General features: G+C 38.4%; 1 protein-coding gene across 3 annotated transcripts in view; it reads left to right on the forward strand.

Moving 5' to 3' along the window:
- The window catches only part of LOC124619404 (protein croquemort-like), a 145521-nt gene that overhangs the window by 77646 nt on the left and 51086 nt on the right, over window positions 1–16789 (forward strand). For all 3 annotated transcript variants that reach the window (XM_047145761.1, XM_047145763.1, XM_047145760.1), the window contains exon 6: window positions 16011–16222. In XM_047145761.1, coding sequence (XP_047001717.1) covers window positions 16011–16222 — 212 coding nt within the window. The remainder of the gene's footprint in view (window positions 1–16010; window positions 16223–16789) is intronic.

Below are 16789 nucleotides of genomic sequence, written 5' to 3' on the forward strand. Positions count from 1 at the left end.
CGGCAGTAAGTTTGTCATTTAAATACTGGTCAGCAGTGATGCAACATGCTGCGTCCAAAACTGAAAAACTTTAAGGACGTTTCAAATTGGGGCTCAGACATGGTTAAACACTTTAGACTAGATACAATAACAGTGAAAAATTTTCACCACAGTGATGAGGGGAATGCCAGATACATCCACACAGGCGGAAATCAAGTGAAAAGTAACTCGTCACTATTTTTATGTATGGCAGATGAGAACACACTCATCGCAATTTTTATATGTTGTAGCAAGCCTAGATGACAGTTCTAAGTACTTCTGTAGGAGGTCGAGTAGGTGCTACAACATATAATGAACATTCGATCAGTTCCAGTAAAACACTTTAATTGCAGATACTTAAGAAGACATTCATGTCCATATCAGGGACAATACACATTTGATACAATCACAGAACTCAGTGATAACTAACTTACCAAATGAAAGCATTGGTATGTTGATAGGAGACAATAAAACACACACACACACACACACACACACACACACACCCACACACGCGCGCGCGCACGCGCGCGCGCGCGCGCGCGCATCCATCCGCACATATACAGACTGCCTGTGTCTGTATATGTGCAGATGGCTGTGTGTGTTTGGGCGTGCATGCGCGTGGGCATGGGCGTGTATACCTGTCCTTTTTTCCCCCCTAAGATAAGTCTTTCCACTCCCGGGATTGGAATGACTCCTTACCCTCTCCCTTAAAACCCACATCCTTTCATCTTTCCCTGTCCTTCCCTCTTTCCTGATGAAGCAGCCTTGGGTTGCGAAAGCTTGAAATTTGTGTGTGTGAGTTTGTGTGTTTTTTATTGTCTCCTATCAACATACCAATGCTTTCGTTTGGTAAGTTACAGCATCTTTGTTTTTAGATACATTTTTCCCACGTGGAATGTTTCCCTACTGAATTACAGTCAAATACCACTTTACATTTAATTATGAACTTTGGCACGCTGTTCTGACTAAAAACACTAGCTCGCACCTGGGTCTGAAATATGACGATGTCACTATCAGAGTGGCTATACAAAAAGTGGGACCAGCACCACTTTGCTCTGACTTAAGTAGACTTCCAGTAGCAGCATCTTCGATGTCATCTCTCATTCATAGCTGTGTCTGGCAGAGATTGTCTTTAGCGTGTGGTTCCATTGTGAGGTATCAACTTTAGTATGGGACCTCATTCTTCAGATGACACCACACTTACATTTTGGTGGTTGACGTAGTTTTCATGTGAAATGTTTTCTTCCATACAGTTTTGGCCTTCAAGGCAAGTGTATTTGTTCAGATTTGTTTATTTCTAATTAACTCTTTACAGCAATATGTCACAATTCTCACCTTGGCCTTCACTGTATGTTGTTATCTCATCAGAAGTAGATTTTGCAGGCCATTTCCTCCAGTCTTTGTACTGCAGATCCCTCCAAAAAACAATTCAGGAATACACCTCTTCTCACTCAGTACTACCCTGGTCTTGACTGTACTACCCTCGTCTTGACTGTATTAAGCAGCTACTGTAATACCACCCTGAAATGAGGTCCGTTCTGTCTGCCATTTTGACCACCACAGCCAGAGTAGCTTTTCATCCCCTTTCCCAAAATCTCCACAATATCCTGGTCAGACCTATTGCTCCTTCTGCATCCGTTTCCCTACTCTATGGCTCCTATCCCTGTGGCCAACTCCACCATAATACATGCCTGATGCATCCTCCTACCACCACCTGTACCAGCCCTGAAACTGGCAGAACATATACTATCAAAGGAAGACCCACCTGTGAAATGACCAAGTCGTGCACCAGCTGTTACGTAAACACTGTTGAGCTTTCTACATTGGTATGTCTATCAGCAAATTATCAGTTAGGATGAATGGTCATAGATAGAGTATGTGTACTGCCAACACATAATATCCTGTTGCAGGGCATACTCTACAAAATGAGTCATGACTGTGTTGCCTGTTTCACCACAGGTGCCATCTGGATTCTTCCAGGTGACACCAGTTTCTCATAACTCTGCAGGGAAAAACTGACATTTGACATTACAACGTGTGCTTGCTTCTCACCACCCACCTGTCCTAAATTTATTTTAATTTTTGTGATCTCAGCATTCCTTTTGAGTAACTTTTCTTTGTCTTTACTCCCTTTTTTCAATTTCTTTTGTTTTCTGACCTGTCTGTCTACACCACCACCACCACCACCACCACCACATTCACCATCTACCATGTACAGTGCACTTAGCTTTATGCTCTTATTGATTTGTGCACAACATTTTTTCTAGTAATCTGTCTTTCTTATTACTCTGTCTTCCACCTTTAACCTTCGAGCAGTTGTGCTGTTTTCCTAACACGAGCGGGTGTCTGGTGTACTTTGTACACATGTAAAGAATTGGTGTCTTTATATTACCAAGGTAAACTTGTATGAGCAGAATCAATGTTTAACCTTAGTCTACTTGAACAGCAATAAAATAACCTTACATAAATATTGTTTGGTTTAGGCACTGACAGTCTGTCTTTCCATCTCATCCTGTCCAGTAAGTCTCCTCTAACAGGAGGTTCTGGATGACTTTTCTGTCACTCTCCCCATTTCCTAAACGTTGCCAGGCCTTTTCCTTCACCCTTCTCTCTTTTCCTTCAAGATTTGTGCCAGAAGAAGCCACTGGTTCCAACAGCTTCCATACTTTTCCATATTTTTTGTGTGTTTTTTTCTCCTCCTGCTGCTGCTTGATGAGTAGATTTTTTATCTATCCAATTATAATTCCAGTTATTAGGCATTTTTGATAATTTATTAAATGTAGTAGATTTGATAGGACAAAGAAACTCAGCAGTTGGGAAAGAAACTTAGATAAAATTCAGTGATACTATACTCTCACCTATTTAATTTGAAATGAAGAAAAGGTACATTTTTGTATGCCTCAAGTGGAAGGCAAGCTTTTTTATTTTTGTTAGAGAATAAGAAACTGGTTTTACAGTGTTCATCTGTGGCGCACTAGTGTAGAAGGTGGTACAAATTCAGCTAAGTAAATAATCTGGACATTGCTAAAGATTATTTACACATTCAAGCCGACCTCCAGATTTTCCTTCTTGTGAGACTGTGATTGATGGACACATCACATTTGAAATTTCCGATTGTGATACAGTACTACTATAAATGACTTATTTATTTTCAGAGTTCTGTATTTTCCAAAGTATTACATGAACAAATGATTGATGCATGAATAGAATCATAAACTTGTGCAGTTTGTATTGTGCCCACCTGCTGATGTTAAGAGTGCAGTGCTGTGGCAAAATGATAATGAAGCAAGGAAATTTTTGGTGTGTTGGAATATGCGAGATGTTTATCTGTTACAACAGTGCAGTGCGTGTTCGGGAGTAGTTATGGAAAAGAGCTGCCATGTAAACAGAGCATTGTGTGTTGGTGTCGACAATTTAGGGACGTTGTCACCATAAAAAGAAATGTACTGATTGACCAAGTGTGCCAGGTGCAACTGTGGAAAAGGTGCGGGAAAAGTTTTGTACAAAAAAAAAAAAAAAAAAGGTTCGCACAATCCATAAACTTGTATTACCACAGGAAAATGTGTGGAAGATTTTGCTACAGCAGTCACATTTCAAATCTTTTGTCTACAGCTTGTGCAACAATTAAAATTGGAAGATTATGGCCAGTGCTACCAGTTTTGCATCTCAATGCAGGAAGCACTTGAGGGTGAACGTCTCACCACCAAGCTGATATTCAGCGGCAAAGCATCCTTCCTTTTACTAATAAAAGTTATTCACCACAATGTGAGAGTGTTGGGAACTGAACATCCTCTTGCAATTGTGGTGCATTAACAAGATTTGCGGAAGGTTTAGGTTTTCTGTGCAATGTTACAGACAAAGCTGTATGGGCCATTTTTCTTCTGTTAGCAGACAATAACCTTCGTATATTGGTGCTGTGGTTTCTGCAACTGACTGCTTATTCTGAGAATTTCGTTTTCCAACAAGATGGAGCACTACCTCATTGGAGAATTGACTTTCATTGTTACATAAATGATGAATTCTGCATTGCTGGATTGGGTATTTGGTGAAGAGAATGTAGCTGTAGCTTTGTTCCCTTGCTGCCCCTCTGTCCCCGGTCACCTGACCTAACACCTTGTGACTTTTTGCTTCGGGGGGGGGTTACATTAAGGACAGTGTTTACGAGCCCCCACTGCTAACTGCAAACAACACTGGAACAGATCAGACACATCAGTGCTGCTGTAATGACCACTGGCAGGGTGTTGCGACCTAAGGTATGGAACAAACTTGACTACAACTTGGAAACATGACCAGGGGAGCTCTCATAGAGGATTTGCAGAGCAGTAAATGCAGATTTTGAAAGTTTATGGTTTGATTCATGTATCAGTCATATTTGCATATGTAATATTTTGGATAATACAGAGCTTTGAAAACGAAAGACCATTTATAGTAGCCCTGTGATTTAGTTTTTTGTGTTTTGTGATATATTCAAATTTTTATTATAACAGTGAAACCCCTGTTTTATGTTTCCGTGGGGTCCAGACTTGAAAACATAAAATTGACGAAAATGTAGAATCGAGGAAAACATTAAAACCCCCCAAATATGAGCAAAAACATACGTAGTTGGGATATACGATCAAAAATTGTAATCCTCACCAGTTTTATAAAATCTGCACAAGTGTAGGAAATTAGAAGTATAAGAGAATGTTTATACAATATTTGTGGTAATGAATTTCATCAGTTCGTAAAAAATCATAGATGTATAACAGTAAGTAAAAAACTTGTCAAAATATTGAAATTCGTATCTGAGTACAAGGTAATTGAGCTATTTTCCGACGTGCTACAACCACAAATTATACGTCAATACACGTGTTTTTGAGGCGTCTTTTCTGTATGTTGACCCAGAAAAAAGCAGTAATTGACAAATGTGATGAATTAAACTGAAAACTGTGAAGTACGGTGAAAGGCATCATAATCCATCATATGGGGGTGAGTGTTTCCCTTCTATAGCCAGTGGCTGTATAATTGGGTCGAATAGACTTCCAGCCACATACACACTAAGCTTGAAACATGTTTCCGGCTACATGGTGTGGACACTGTTCGAAAACATCTTCCAAAACACAGAAACACCTGTCCGTAGCAATGTCTGTACAGATCAAAGGAAACAATGTTTTAGGACAGCTACCGCATGTCACTGCTGCATGGTGCAAGTGTATGTTTATATATTGCACTGTTTTTTCTGTTGCATAGAGTTGTTAGGTGTTCTGTTTTCTCTTGATGTATTAAGGTTTTTCCCAAAAAAAGGGGAGATGGGGGTGGGGGGGGGGCTGTGGAAGATATGGCAGACTGTCAAGTTGTTGTTGTTGTTGTTGTACGAGGCTGGTGGCTGCTTGTGGAATACATTATGGAAGCAGGAGAAGAACATCAATAAAACAAGACACTGCACAGAATACTACTGCTACGTTTGGTAGAATATTGAGGAAGACTGCATAGAAAACAAAATAAGGTCTTTTTATTGTAACTTGCTTCGAAATGTGAAATATATACTCAAGGCTCTGGAATGAATCTCCCAGTGACAAAGAACTAAGACTAACAGTGTGTTTGGTTGTAATTGTTTTTCTGAATTTTTTTTTTTAAGAAAAGAAAGAATGATACCACATTTGCGAGATATTCAAAATCATTAGATGATACCCAAGTGAAGTTACAGAAAGTAGGGATGTCTTCCATATTCAGTTCCCATACGTAGCAAGCTTTTTCCCCACCAATTATTCTGTAGTATTTTTTTATTCACCAAAGACAACTGTATGCAAACCAAGAAATCTATTTCTTACAGCTACTAATCTGATTTTACCAACTGTTATCAACTACTAGACAAACTCTCCATTAAAATAACATCATAGTTTTAAAACCAACTACGAAATTCTCCGATGAAAGCAACCTTATTCTGTAAAACTATGAAAAACTGAGAAATGCTTATAGTCTTCGGGTTACAAGTCACGACAAATAAATAAAAGAATTATAGTTCCCTCATCTCTACACATGACATGACAGACAATATGAAAACCATGCAACAAATAGGTAACAGACAATGTGAATACATTGAGAAATGTTTACTGCCAGTGTGGACAGAAACAGAGAGAAGAAACAAAGTTGGAAACAGAGGTGATACACTGCAGGAAATAATGTTTTCAAGAGAAACATTTTTCCAGTGGCTGTATGGACGCAGCTTCACACTACTTTTTTCAGTTGTGACATTATTAGTGGACTTTAGACTGTTGACTTTTGCAAGTTCCTGTGAACGACCCCCAGGTGAATGGCACATTGAAAGTATATCACACTTATCAAGTTTCAGTTAATGATGCATCAATGATGAAAGGCTTCCAAAAAAATTTTATGCATAATACAAAATTCAGATGAGTGAGCTGTAGCATAATGGGTAACATCACGGTTAGCTGACTTGGAGGTCATAGCTTCTCAGCTTTCTGGGTGCCAGTATTTTTTTCCCCACAACATAACCTTGTTATCACATTTGTAATGATCATAATACAATATGTTCTGCAGTATTCGATGTTGTTAAACATCTCTGTCTAGTTGGAGAACAAAGGGTGAAATATTTGCCTGCTTATTTCCAAAAGTGTAGTGATCCCAGAGTGTGTGGTTAGACAGAAACCTAAGAGTGCAGCTTACATTCCTGCGAGTGAAAAGAGTATCAATAAAAATCATATTGTTCCTTGTCACAAATACTTACTGCTTATTTCCAAATATGTGGCGATTTCCGTGTGTGTGTGTGTGTGTGTGTGTGTGTGTCAGCTTAAATTGCTGCAAGTGAAATGATGAGCAGTAACATTCATATTCTTCCTTGTCATAAATATTTCACACTTCGCCCAACCACATATTCCCCTAAAGAGTTATTGCTGCAACTGATACTATCCTGTCACTAATCCACAAACATCAGCTTGACACTATAGCAATCGACGTATCAGTAGCCTCGTTCCTGGTTGCCTTCACAGTGCCACCACGTTATGGTAACAGGTAAGTTTTAACATTGATCTTATCGATTTTTCACAAGGGCTACAAATTTATGGCGTAGAATTGCAAGAAACATAAAATTGAAATTTCATTGTACTACTACTACTACTCCTCACCTTACCCCCCCTCCCCCTCCCCCTCCCCCTCCTCCTCCTCAAGACATTGCTCAATTTATAATGCTTTTTGCGCATTTACACATCAGAGTTTACAAGGATTTTAGATAGCAAAACAGAACCAGTTCATGGTTTTCTGTGACTTGTTGAAGGAATGGTTTTTGTCTCTAACAATGTACCATGAGTTGTAGGAAAAAATGTGTGGTTACAGTTGAAGTTACTGAACAAAATACTATACTAAGTCAGTGGGAAATTTGGTTCACAAGAAATGTTTGAGGCATAGTATTTTTATTTTACTCTTTAAAACTTGTTTACACCTTTGAAGTCATTTGCACCTGATTTGGAAATCATGGTTGTCTGTCCCACAAATTAGTCCATACTATAGATACAAATGTATTTGTTTGGATTAATTATTGGACAGGTGCATAAGTTCACAGCATTTTTTCACATGTTTAATAAACACTACAGATACATGTAACAGAGACTTTGTTAGAGCACATTATCACCTGTAAAAGAGGTTCCTTGAAGGTTGTCCGATAGAGCGGGAGAGCCGAAAAAACATGTAAATCTGAGGATGCAAGATCAGGTGAATAAGGTGGGTGCAAACTGACTCTCCCCCACAAACCCCAGTATAATGTTTTTTATTGTGTGTCTAGCAGAATATGGTGGGCATTATTGTGGACTAGCATCACTTCACACAGTCATCCTAGACTTTTTCTTAAACTGCATCTGCGAGACTTCTCAGTTGTTGACAATAAATGTCAGCAGTCATAAGTACACCGCGGGGAAGCAATTCGTATTTTACCACAGAGTTGCTGCTCCTCCAGATGCGTAACATTATCTTTTGTGGATGTACGCAAGTCTTTGTACGGAGAGTTGCTGCTTTGTTTGAGCTTAGATATTCCTTTCTGCCGGCTGGAGTGGCCGAGCGGCTCTAGGCGCTACAGTCTGGAGCCGCGCGACTGCTACGGTCGCAGGTTCGAATCCTGCCTCGGGCATGGATGTGTGTGATGTCCTTAGGTTAGTTAGGTTTAAGTAGTTCTAAGTTCTAGGGGACTGATGACCTCAGAAGTCAAGTCCCATAGTGCTCAGAGCCATTTTATTCCTTTCTTTTCCTTATTTAGCATAAAAACACCATTCCTGGTTGCCAGTAATGATACAGGCTAGGAATAATCGGTGCTGTTTGTTAGCCAATTGATGACTAGCAAACAGAGATGCATGTATGGCCATCCACTGATTTCGTGATTTTGGCTTAGAGCATGTCTTACCCGTATATCTGATTTTTGAACCTACCCCATTCCATGCAAATGTTGCACGATGTTGGAATGATCACAGTTCATCACTTTTGCCAGTTCTCGAATACACTGACATTGCTCATAGTGGATTAATGCATTAAAATAACCTTCACCAAACCCCACAAGTCTTCCTTAACAAGAGGATTAACTAATGTTGGAACAATCCCCTGTAAAATGAGAGAACCATTTTCTGGCAAATGCAGTGTCCAGTGGCATAATCACCATACACGGCACAAATGTCCCTGGCTGCCTCCACTGCTGTCAACCCTCTATGAACTCAAACAGAATAATATGTCGGAAATGTTCAGATTTCTCCACTTGGCACACTATTTTCTAATGTCCACAGCTCTGGTCACTGTCTCCAAATGACAATATATAAATTTAAATAGCAACAGTGAACTGCAAACGGAAAATTACAATAGATAAATAAATCCATAGCAACCGAAATGTCAACATGCAAAACAAAAATGCGTCAAACTTGTGCATGTACCTAATAAAAAGTTCATTCTGCAAAATATTACCATTGTGATCATAAAATTTTGTTATAAATATCCTATATTTGCTTAACAATAAAATTTATCATTATGTACACATGCTCTGTGAAATTGTGATTCCAGTAAATCTCTCTCTCTCTACACAATGCTTTACCCTTATGAATACAATTCACATCAGTGAAAAACTAGATCCTCATTAGATGCAAACTTCTACATCGTACTTGGCGCTCTCATTATGCACATACCCCTTATGTTGAATGCACAATACAAATGCAAATTGCAGAGTCACTATTGTAGCATAGTTACACATGTAACTGCAAAAATGTTATCGCTCTGTCATACAACAAAAAATCCCCAATGCCGCAGCTCACAGAAGGCTGCAAGTGGAGGAAAGGTACACAGCTAAGCATCATGACATGTGGTGTGCCAACGAAGTCTATATGTTCAGCCAAGTAGGGTTTTCCCTTCTTCATTTACATGTGTTTAATTCAGACTAACATCTTTATGTAGTTCAGATAACAAACTGAAGTTTTGTCATAGGTAAGGATTGAAGAGATATCAAATTCAGTGTACTAAAAATATCTATTATGTTAATTTCAAATTGGAAAACAGTTAAAGAATACTTTCAACCAGATGAGAATTTAATTAAACCATGGAAAACCCAGGATAGAATGTAACAGTATTATGAGAAGGAAAGTTGTGAACACACACAAACACACACACACACACACACACACACACACACACACACACACGTGTGTACTGTTGACAAAGGCCATTGGCTGAAAGCTTTAAGTGTGAAAATCTTTTTGTTGTGCCTATCTGCAGCTCAGCATCTCCGCTATAAGATAAGAATTTAAGTGAGTTATTTAGAGTAATGTACCATAGACACTGATAAGCCACAACATTATGACCACTGCCCACTGCAAGGTTGGTTGCTGAATGGTGACATTGCAGGCACGACACGCTGTGAAAAGTGTGTAAGTGCAGCGGAGACAGGTGGGGATCACCCTAGCGAAGATATAGGCTGCAAATGGGAAAATCCACTAAGATAAGAGACTTCGTCAAAGAACAGATTATTATTACACGAAACCTTTAAACAAATATCTCAAAAATAGTGTAACTTTTCAAATGTTCATGTGCTACTGTCATGAACATCTACGGAAAGTGGTAGGACAGTGAAACTACAACTTGGCTCTAAATGGTTAGAAGTCTGACTCTTCACAGAATGTGGGGTTTGGAGGCTTGTCTGCTCTGTAAACTAGGATCAATAGTGGTCTGTGGCAATTCTGCCGAAAGAGCACAATGCTGGTGCACACTCAGGTGTTTTGGTGTACACAGCTCAATGTACATTTTTGAACATGGAGCTCTGTGGCAGACCACCCCTGCGTATTCACATGCTGACCCAATGACATCATCAATTACGATTACAGTGAGCATGGGACCATTGGGATTTGACTGTTAATCAATGGAAACGTGTTGGCTCTTTGGGTGAATCACAATTTTTGCTACACTAGGTCGATGGTTGTCTCCACAAATGCCAACATCGAAGTAAATGGCGACTTTAAACGTGCAGCATGCCTTGTACGCAGGCTAATGGGAGCGGTATTATGCTACGGAAGACATTCTCCTGTGCTTGCATGGTACCTGTGATAGTAATCAGACACGTTGACAGCTGCGAACCGCCTGCATCCCTTCGTGCTTGGTGTCTTTCCCGATTGATGTCATCTTGCAGCAGTATAATTGTCCATATCTCAGAGCCAGAACCACGCTACAGTGGTTTGAGGAGCCTTATAGTAAACTCCCCTTGATGTCTCAGCGACCAAATTTGTGTAGTATAAATCCTGTGGAACCATCTAGGTTCCTATCAGGCGCCATCACCATGTACGCAAATCAGCAACCTGTTATTTACGCGAATTACGTGATCTGTGCATAAATATCTAACACCATATACCTCCACAGATCTAAACGAAACATTCAGTTTTATTGGGACATTTGTTCATACAGACAGTGCATAGGTGATCGTGACAGTACTAACAAACTATTTCATGAGTTATTCATAATCGTCATTTTATGTATATGTCTGTAATATATACTTCATATCACAGAATATCGGTGTGTGTTTGCAACTTGATGGAACAGAAAAGGTTATAGCATTGCTACAAAAATCAAAAGCCCTGTGTATACTGCACAGTTTGCCAATAGTTACTGTGGCAACAGAAAGACGTTTGACACTAAAATTAAGAATTGCAGGTGCTGATATGGAAGAAAAGTAACACACAATCGTTGTTTGGAAAGATGCAAGAAGCCATAGGCATAACTTTCTTTCCCTTGTTACCTAGGTAATTAACTCTTCCTTCTTTTTACATATCTTCCTTTCCAGAACTACTTGAGAATGCTGAAGATTATATTGCGAGTCAGTTTGAAATGTTGTTGCATGTACATCGAATGTTCTGTTTCAGATATTACTGATATGCAGTGCTGCTTTTATTTTGATGGAAATACAAACATTAATATTTCTTTAATTGTGGATATTAGGAACACAAACAGTATTTAACTTAGTTTATCGTGCATATTGCAATATATTTTAACATTCAGCTATTTGAGACATTCCCAATGTAATAACTGGTAGAAAGGTTCTCAGGCATAGCGATTGGTGGTGGTGTCTAGATTGCACAACATTTCTACAAGGCACCAGAAGATGACGAGCAGTTGCTTCCTAGAAATATTGTGTAGTTTAAACAATATCATGGCAATGTTAGAGAACCTTTAGAGCCATTTAAACATTTTCTTAAATTTACCTTAGTCCACTTCAGTACTCCATCAGTTAGTTTTTCTGTCTACAATTCGTGGTGTTTCAGTAGATACGTGTTGTCTCCTCCCACTAAAAGCATTTTCAGTTTGTGTGCCCTGATGGGTTGCACTTCATAGCTGTTGTGTGCGATTTTTTAGTGTCAGAATCACTTTTAAAACTGGTTTTATCAGGTTTTGGGTACAAATATCATCTTACATTATTTTAAATGCCACAATATGGCTACATGCTGACCATTTACAGGTTTCCTTCTTTTTTTTTTTTTGTTTTTTTTTTTATGCAGATGTGGATTAGTAATTCCTGTTCACCAACTTTTTTATATTAAAAAGGTAAAAACTCTCCTACAGAATAGGGAAATGCTTCAATCCTTGAACAGATATCTACAACATGCTGGTGGATGAGCACCATGTATTATTCTTACAGCATATTTCTTTCTTAAAGATTAGTTTCCCCAGCACATTATCCATACGACATTACTGAATGATAATACGCAAAATACATCAACTTACTGATTTCTCTCCTCAAGATCTGCCATGGTTCAAAGTTCAAATTCGGCTGAACTAAATTGTTTTAAGAGTTCCAAAATTTTTATTTATTTCTTCCAGTTTAAATTCTCATCAGTATAAATCCCTGAAGTTTCTGCCCTAATTATTATTTCCTCGCCATGAGTTAACACTTCTCATTAGAGTGCTTCTAGCTAAGCAGAACTGATGTTGTGTCTTTTAAAAATTGAGGTGAGACCACTCACAGAACCAGTCAAAGAACATTGTTTACCATTTCTTATGTTGCTTTATATGTGCTTGGATTGATTACAACCCAAGTGCCATCTGAAGAGAAAAAAAAAAGAAAAAAGACATAATCCCACTTCTATATTACACAGGTGGTTCATTCATATGTGAAACAATAGTGGACCTGTAATCTCATCTACTTAAAATAGTTGAGTTATTAAGTGCAGCTTTCTGCATTACTTTGGTTAGGTATGGCATTATCCAATGGTGGGCTGTACTGTCAATCCCACAAGTCGTCAGTTTATCAAGGAAAATATTGTGGATCTCACAAATGCTTTAGATAGGTCATAGAAAATACCAGCTTGATGCTATTTTGTTATTTAAATCTTCCAATCCACATTGTGATTTACTGAGGATAATAATGTTGCTCAGGCACTACTGTTCTAGAATACATCACCTTTTGAAAATTTTGGGAAATGTCAGTAGTGAAATGGGTCAGTAGTTACTGACAATTGAGCTGTCACCCTTCATATAGGGGGGCTTACCAATGGCGATTTCAGTATCTCTGGAAAAATGCCCTGAGTTAGTGATGCATTACAGATTTCAGGAAATAAGTCACAAAACAAGTCTACTTTGCTATTGACAACACCACCAAATCCAGAGGAGCCCTTGTTTTTGAGAGAAAGTGTAATTTTCTGAGTATCAAAATGGGAAGTGGATGAGACATCCATATAATTTAGGTTTATGTGAGTTGGTTTTTCAACACACTACCTTGATTTTTCTCTTAATCTGTTTGCCCCCTATATATCTTCTACTACATTTAATATATGACTGCCACATCCATAGTGATTGATGTTTCGCTGCTAGGTCAGGACAGGTACACATCAGGCGTTCAGTTCTGCTGTGGCCAATGGCGGCTAAACATGTCTCGTTGTGTTAAGAAATGTTTATTAAATGTACTTGCTCTCTGTGGCTGATCATTTATTGCCCTTTCCTTTAATCAGTAGTCATGTTTTTTCTGTTCTGTGGTATGTTGTCCTGTCTCTCATTTCACTACATTCCATATATATTTAACCCTGCTGTTGGAGATACTGACTTCTGACATTATGTGCCTGTTCCTTGAATTTTAATAAATTTTTCCTAGTAATTTTGAGTAGTTCTTGTAGTGTGTAACAACTGCACCATCATTATTTGTTTTTGCCAACAGATAAATTCCCTATTCCTTTCACAAGGCACTTTAGTCTCTCTAGTGATCCATGGTTTTTTATATAGCTGTTCACTGTCATCTGATCAGCTTATGTGGAAATCAATATCCAGATAACAATAATTTTTTATAATGGAATAGATTAAATTTTATGTCAGTATTTGAATCTTTATAAATCTCATCCCAAGTAATCTCTTGCAAACTATTCTTAAAGACTTTTCTTCTTGGGTCATTAACAATACCTATTTCCACGGAGGAGTGTTTATACTGTAAAGCATAATTAATTATGCCAATTTCTGCTGAGGATTGTATAAGGCACTGTCTTATTTATCGTAACTGTGTATTATGATCTGGGAGAAAATTTCTTAGTGGGTGTACGGTTATTTTCTACATCCACTTTTTATAACTAGAGTCCTGCAGCTAGTGTAAGATGATTTGATTTATTTATCAGTAACCAGTTTTGGGCTTGAGCTCATCTTAAGAGAATGGCATATGTTCACATCTACATCTACGTGATTACCCTGCTATTCACAATAAAAAACGTAAAATCAAACAAGACTAATTACAGGCAAATAATTCATTCATCAGTGATGATGTAGCTTTTTAAATATGGAATCATTGTTACATAAAACTGAAAAATGTTAGTGGCTAATGTTGTAGATCTACTTCCTAAGCACTGCAGGTTTTATTGAAAACCAGTTAATTTCAAATAAGTCACTGGATATAATGTCCTTATTGTTGTTGAACTAACAGAACAAAGATTTCTTGACCGAATATCACAGGGTCTTCATAAATAAGTCAACTGGAGAGCATGTAGTACACATTAGCTACCTGAGAGAAGTGAGGTCAAGGCAAATTGTAGTAGTCCTTAAATTTGCCACTGCCATTTGCCTAAGCGATTTGCTGCTGGCTTGATGTATCGCTCTGCGGATTGGTTGACCAATCAATTCATTCATTGAGATTACAAGAGGTTATAAATAAAATATGGTATTCTTGGAGGGTGTGAGATGACTTTTAAACAGATAAAATAGTTTTATTAGAATTAGAGCTGTAGAAGATATGAAGTTGCATCAGTACACTGCCAGAAATAGTGAGAATCAGTCAAATGACGGGGAGTGGGAGTTGCTAGTGGAGTTGCAAGTCCTTATGCATATGTTGGGAGCTTTTCTGTGCAGAAACGCCATCCATTTTTTTATCATAATGAGTTCTGGTAAATATTACGTAATACTGATTTCTCAAGAATTGCAGTCCTTGTTTCCAGTTTGTTGTGAACTTGATGGGACAGCGATAACATCTTACCAGTTACATAAATGTGGTGTTTGACATTAATGTGCAATAGTCACTCGCAGACAGCAGGTCACAGCACTAGTAGTGGAGGGTATAAAATGCGTGTTGGAGGTTCCCTGAAAACAGATGAGGTATGAAAAATGAAATGAAACAACCTATGACATACTACTGACACTAATTGAATACAGATATTACTATTTCTCAATGCTTGTCGATGTTACTTGGTAACTGTATACTTGTGATGAACGGAAATGGTAAGGAATTCATTGATTCTGTAATGGAAGTTTTTCAAAATAAATGAAATGTAAATTTTGAGAATCGTTGTAAAACTGGCTTCTGTAAAATGGTAGGAACGACAGTGAAAATAATAGAAACAGTTCATTTGGTAGCAAAAAAGGGAGATCAGGGCTTGATCGCAGTAAGCAAGTACAGTAATGCAGAGCTGAAGAGGCCTGCACGAGGTAGACTAGGATGCAGAGCTACATCAAACTTCTCAGACCAAGACCAAGGTGACAATAATGAAAGAACTTGCCAAAATAGAAACTAATAAATTTGAATAAAATCTGTACAGGCATTAAGCCACTTGATTGTCTTTACAGCTGTGAGGGCAACTAGTAGTGACTGAGAACAATTTTTACACTATGTGCCATTAATGGACTAGTTCCTGGAGCTCTAGGCTCCTTAAAGTGAAATGAAAATAACCAAACATTTGATGGGTTTGTGTGTATTCAATAATAAAATAGGAAAATCACTTATCATAGGTTAACAACATGCAGTGGGAGAAAAATCTTTTCCAAACTTTCTTCTAATCATACATTCTCATGTATCAGTTCTTCTTACTTGCATTGGCTTTACAATGCCACTTGCTTGTCTGTTGCACAATTTTACTGAAGAGCCACCTGTTTTCAGAAACTGTTTATCATCTTGTGCATGCGTATATGTGTATGCGTGTGTGCACATGTTACCATAATGCATGTTGGCATCTAAATCTGGCCTTGTAATCTGAGTGGTATCATACAGAATAACTTACTGACCTTTCAATTTACAGCGTAATGGTTCAGAAACGTATGATGGTGTGTTCAATATGTATACTGGTAAGGACAACATCGAGCTTCTGGGTACAGTTGCCGAATGGAATTACAACAGTTCTACACCTTACTATGAGCGACCATGCAGCGATGTCACGGGCACCACTGGAGAACTCTGGGGTCCAATCAGAAATAAAAATGATGTTGGGATATTTGCTCCTGACATTTGTATGTAAGTAATTTCTCCTTATTTTTGTTGCAGGACAGATCGACTATTTCAGTTATTTTGTGGTGAACTTGGAAAGTATCAGAAATGAGGTCTGAGCATTGCTTAATGTTAATGCATTTTGCAAGTGGCCAATGCTGCTCCATTTCTTCTCACAGTCTGAGCTATGCAGTTTTAGTAGGATATATTCACTGTGCCACTTTTCATTCATTATACAGGCTTAGGAGTGACTTTCTGCACTTCATCATGTATATCTATATCTTTCCTTATTCTCTTTCATCTTTATCCCGAGAAGGAATTTCAAAAGATACAACACAGAGCTGGGCACAAAGGCTATGCTTCCCTGGCACCTCACGTACACCACGGGCAGGTCAGTTGCTGCAAGAATGGGATGACTGTACAGCTTGTTAGAAAAAAGTTAGCTGTCTTCCTCGTTGCCAGGGCCGTACTGAGGAGTTCACAAAATAAGCCCTTGCTGAGGGTGAAGGCACATTGGGGAACCAAAAGTTAACCAGAGAAAAAACTCTGTTTAAGAACTAACCAGAACTATTGCAGATATCATTTATCTGGCTG

The sequence above is a fragment of the Schistocerca americana genome, chromosome 6 (assembly GCF_021461395.2).
Source record: "Schistocerca americana isolate TAMUIC-IGC-003095 chromosome 6, iqSchAmer2.1, whole genome shotgun sequence".
Taxonomy (NCBI): domain Eukaryota; kingdom Metazoa; phylum Arthropoda; class Insecta; order Orthoptera; family Acrididae; genus Schistocerca; species Schistocerca americana.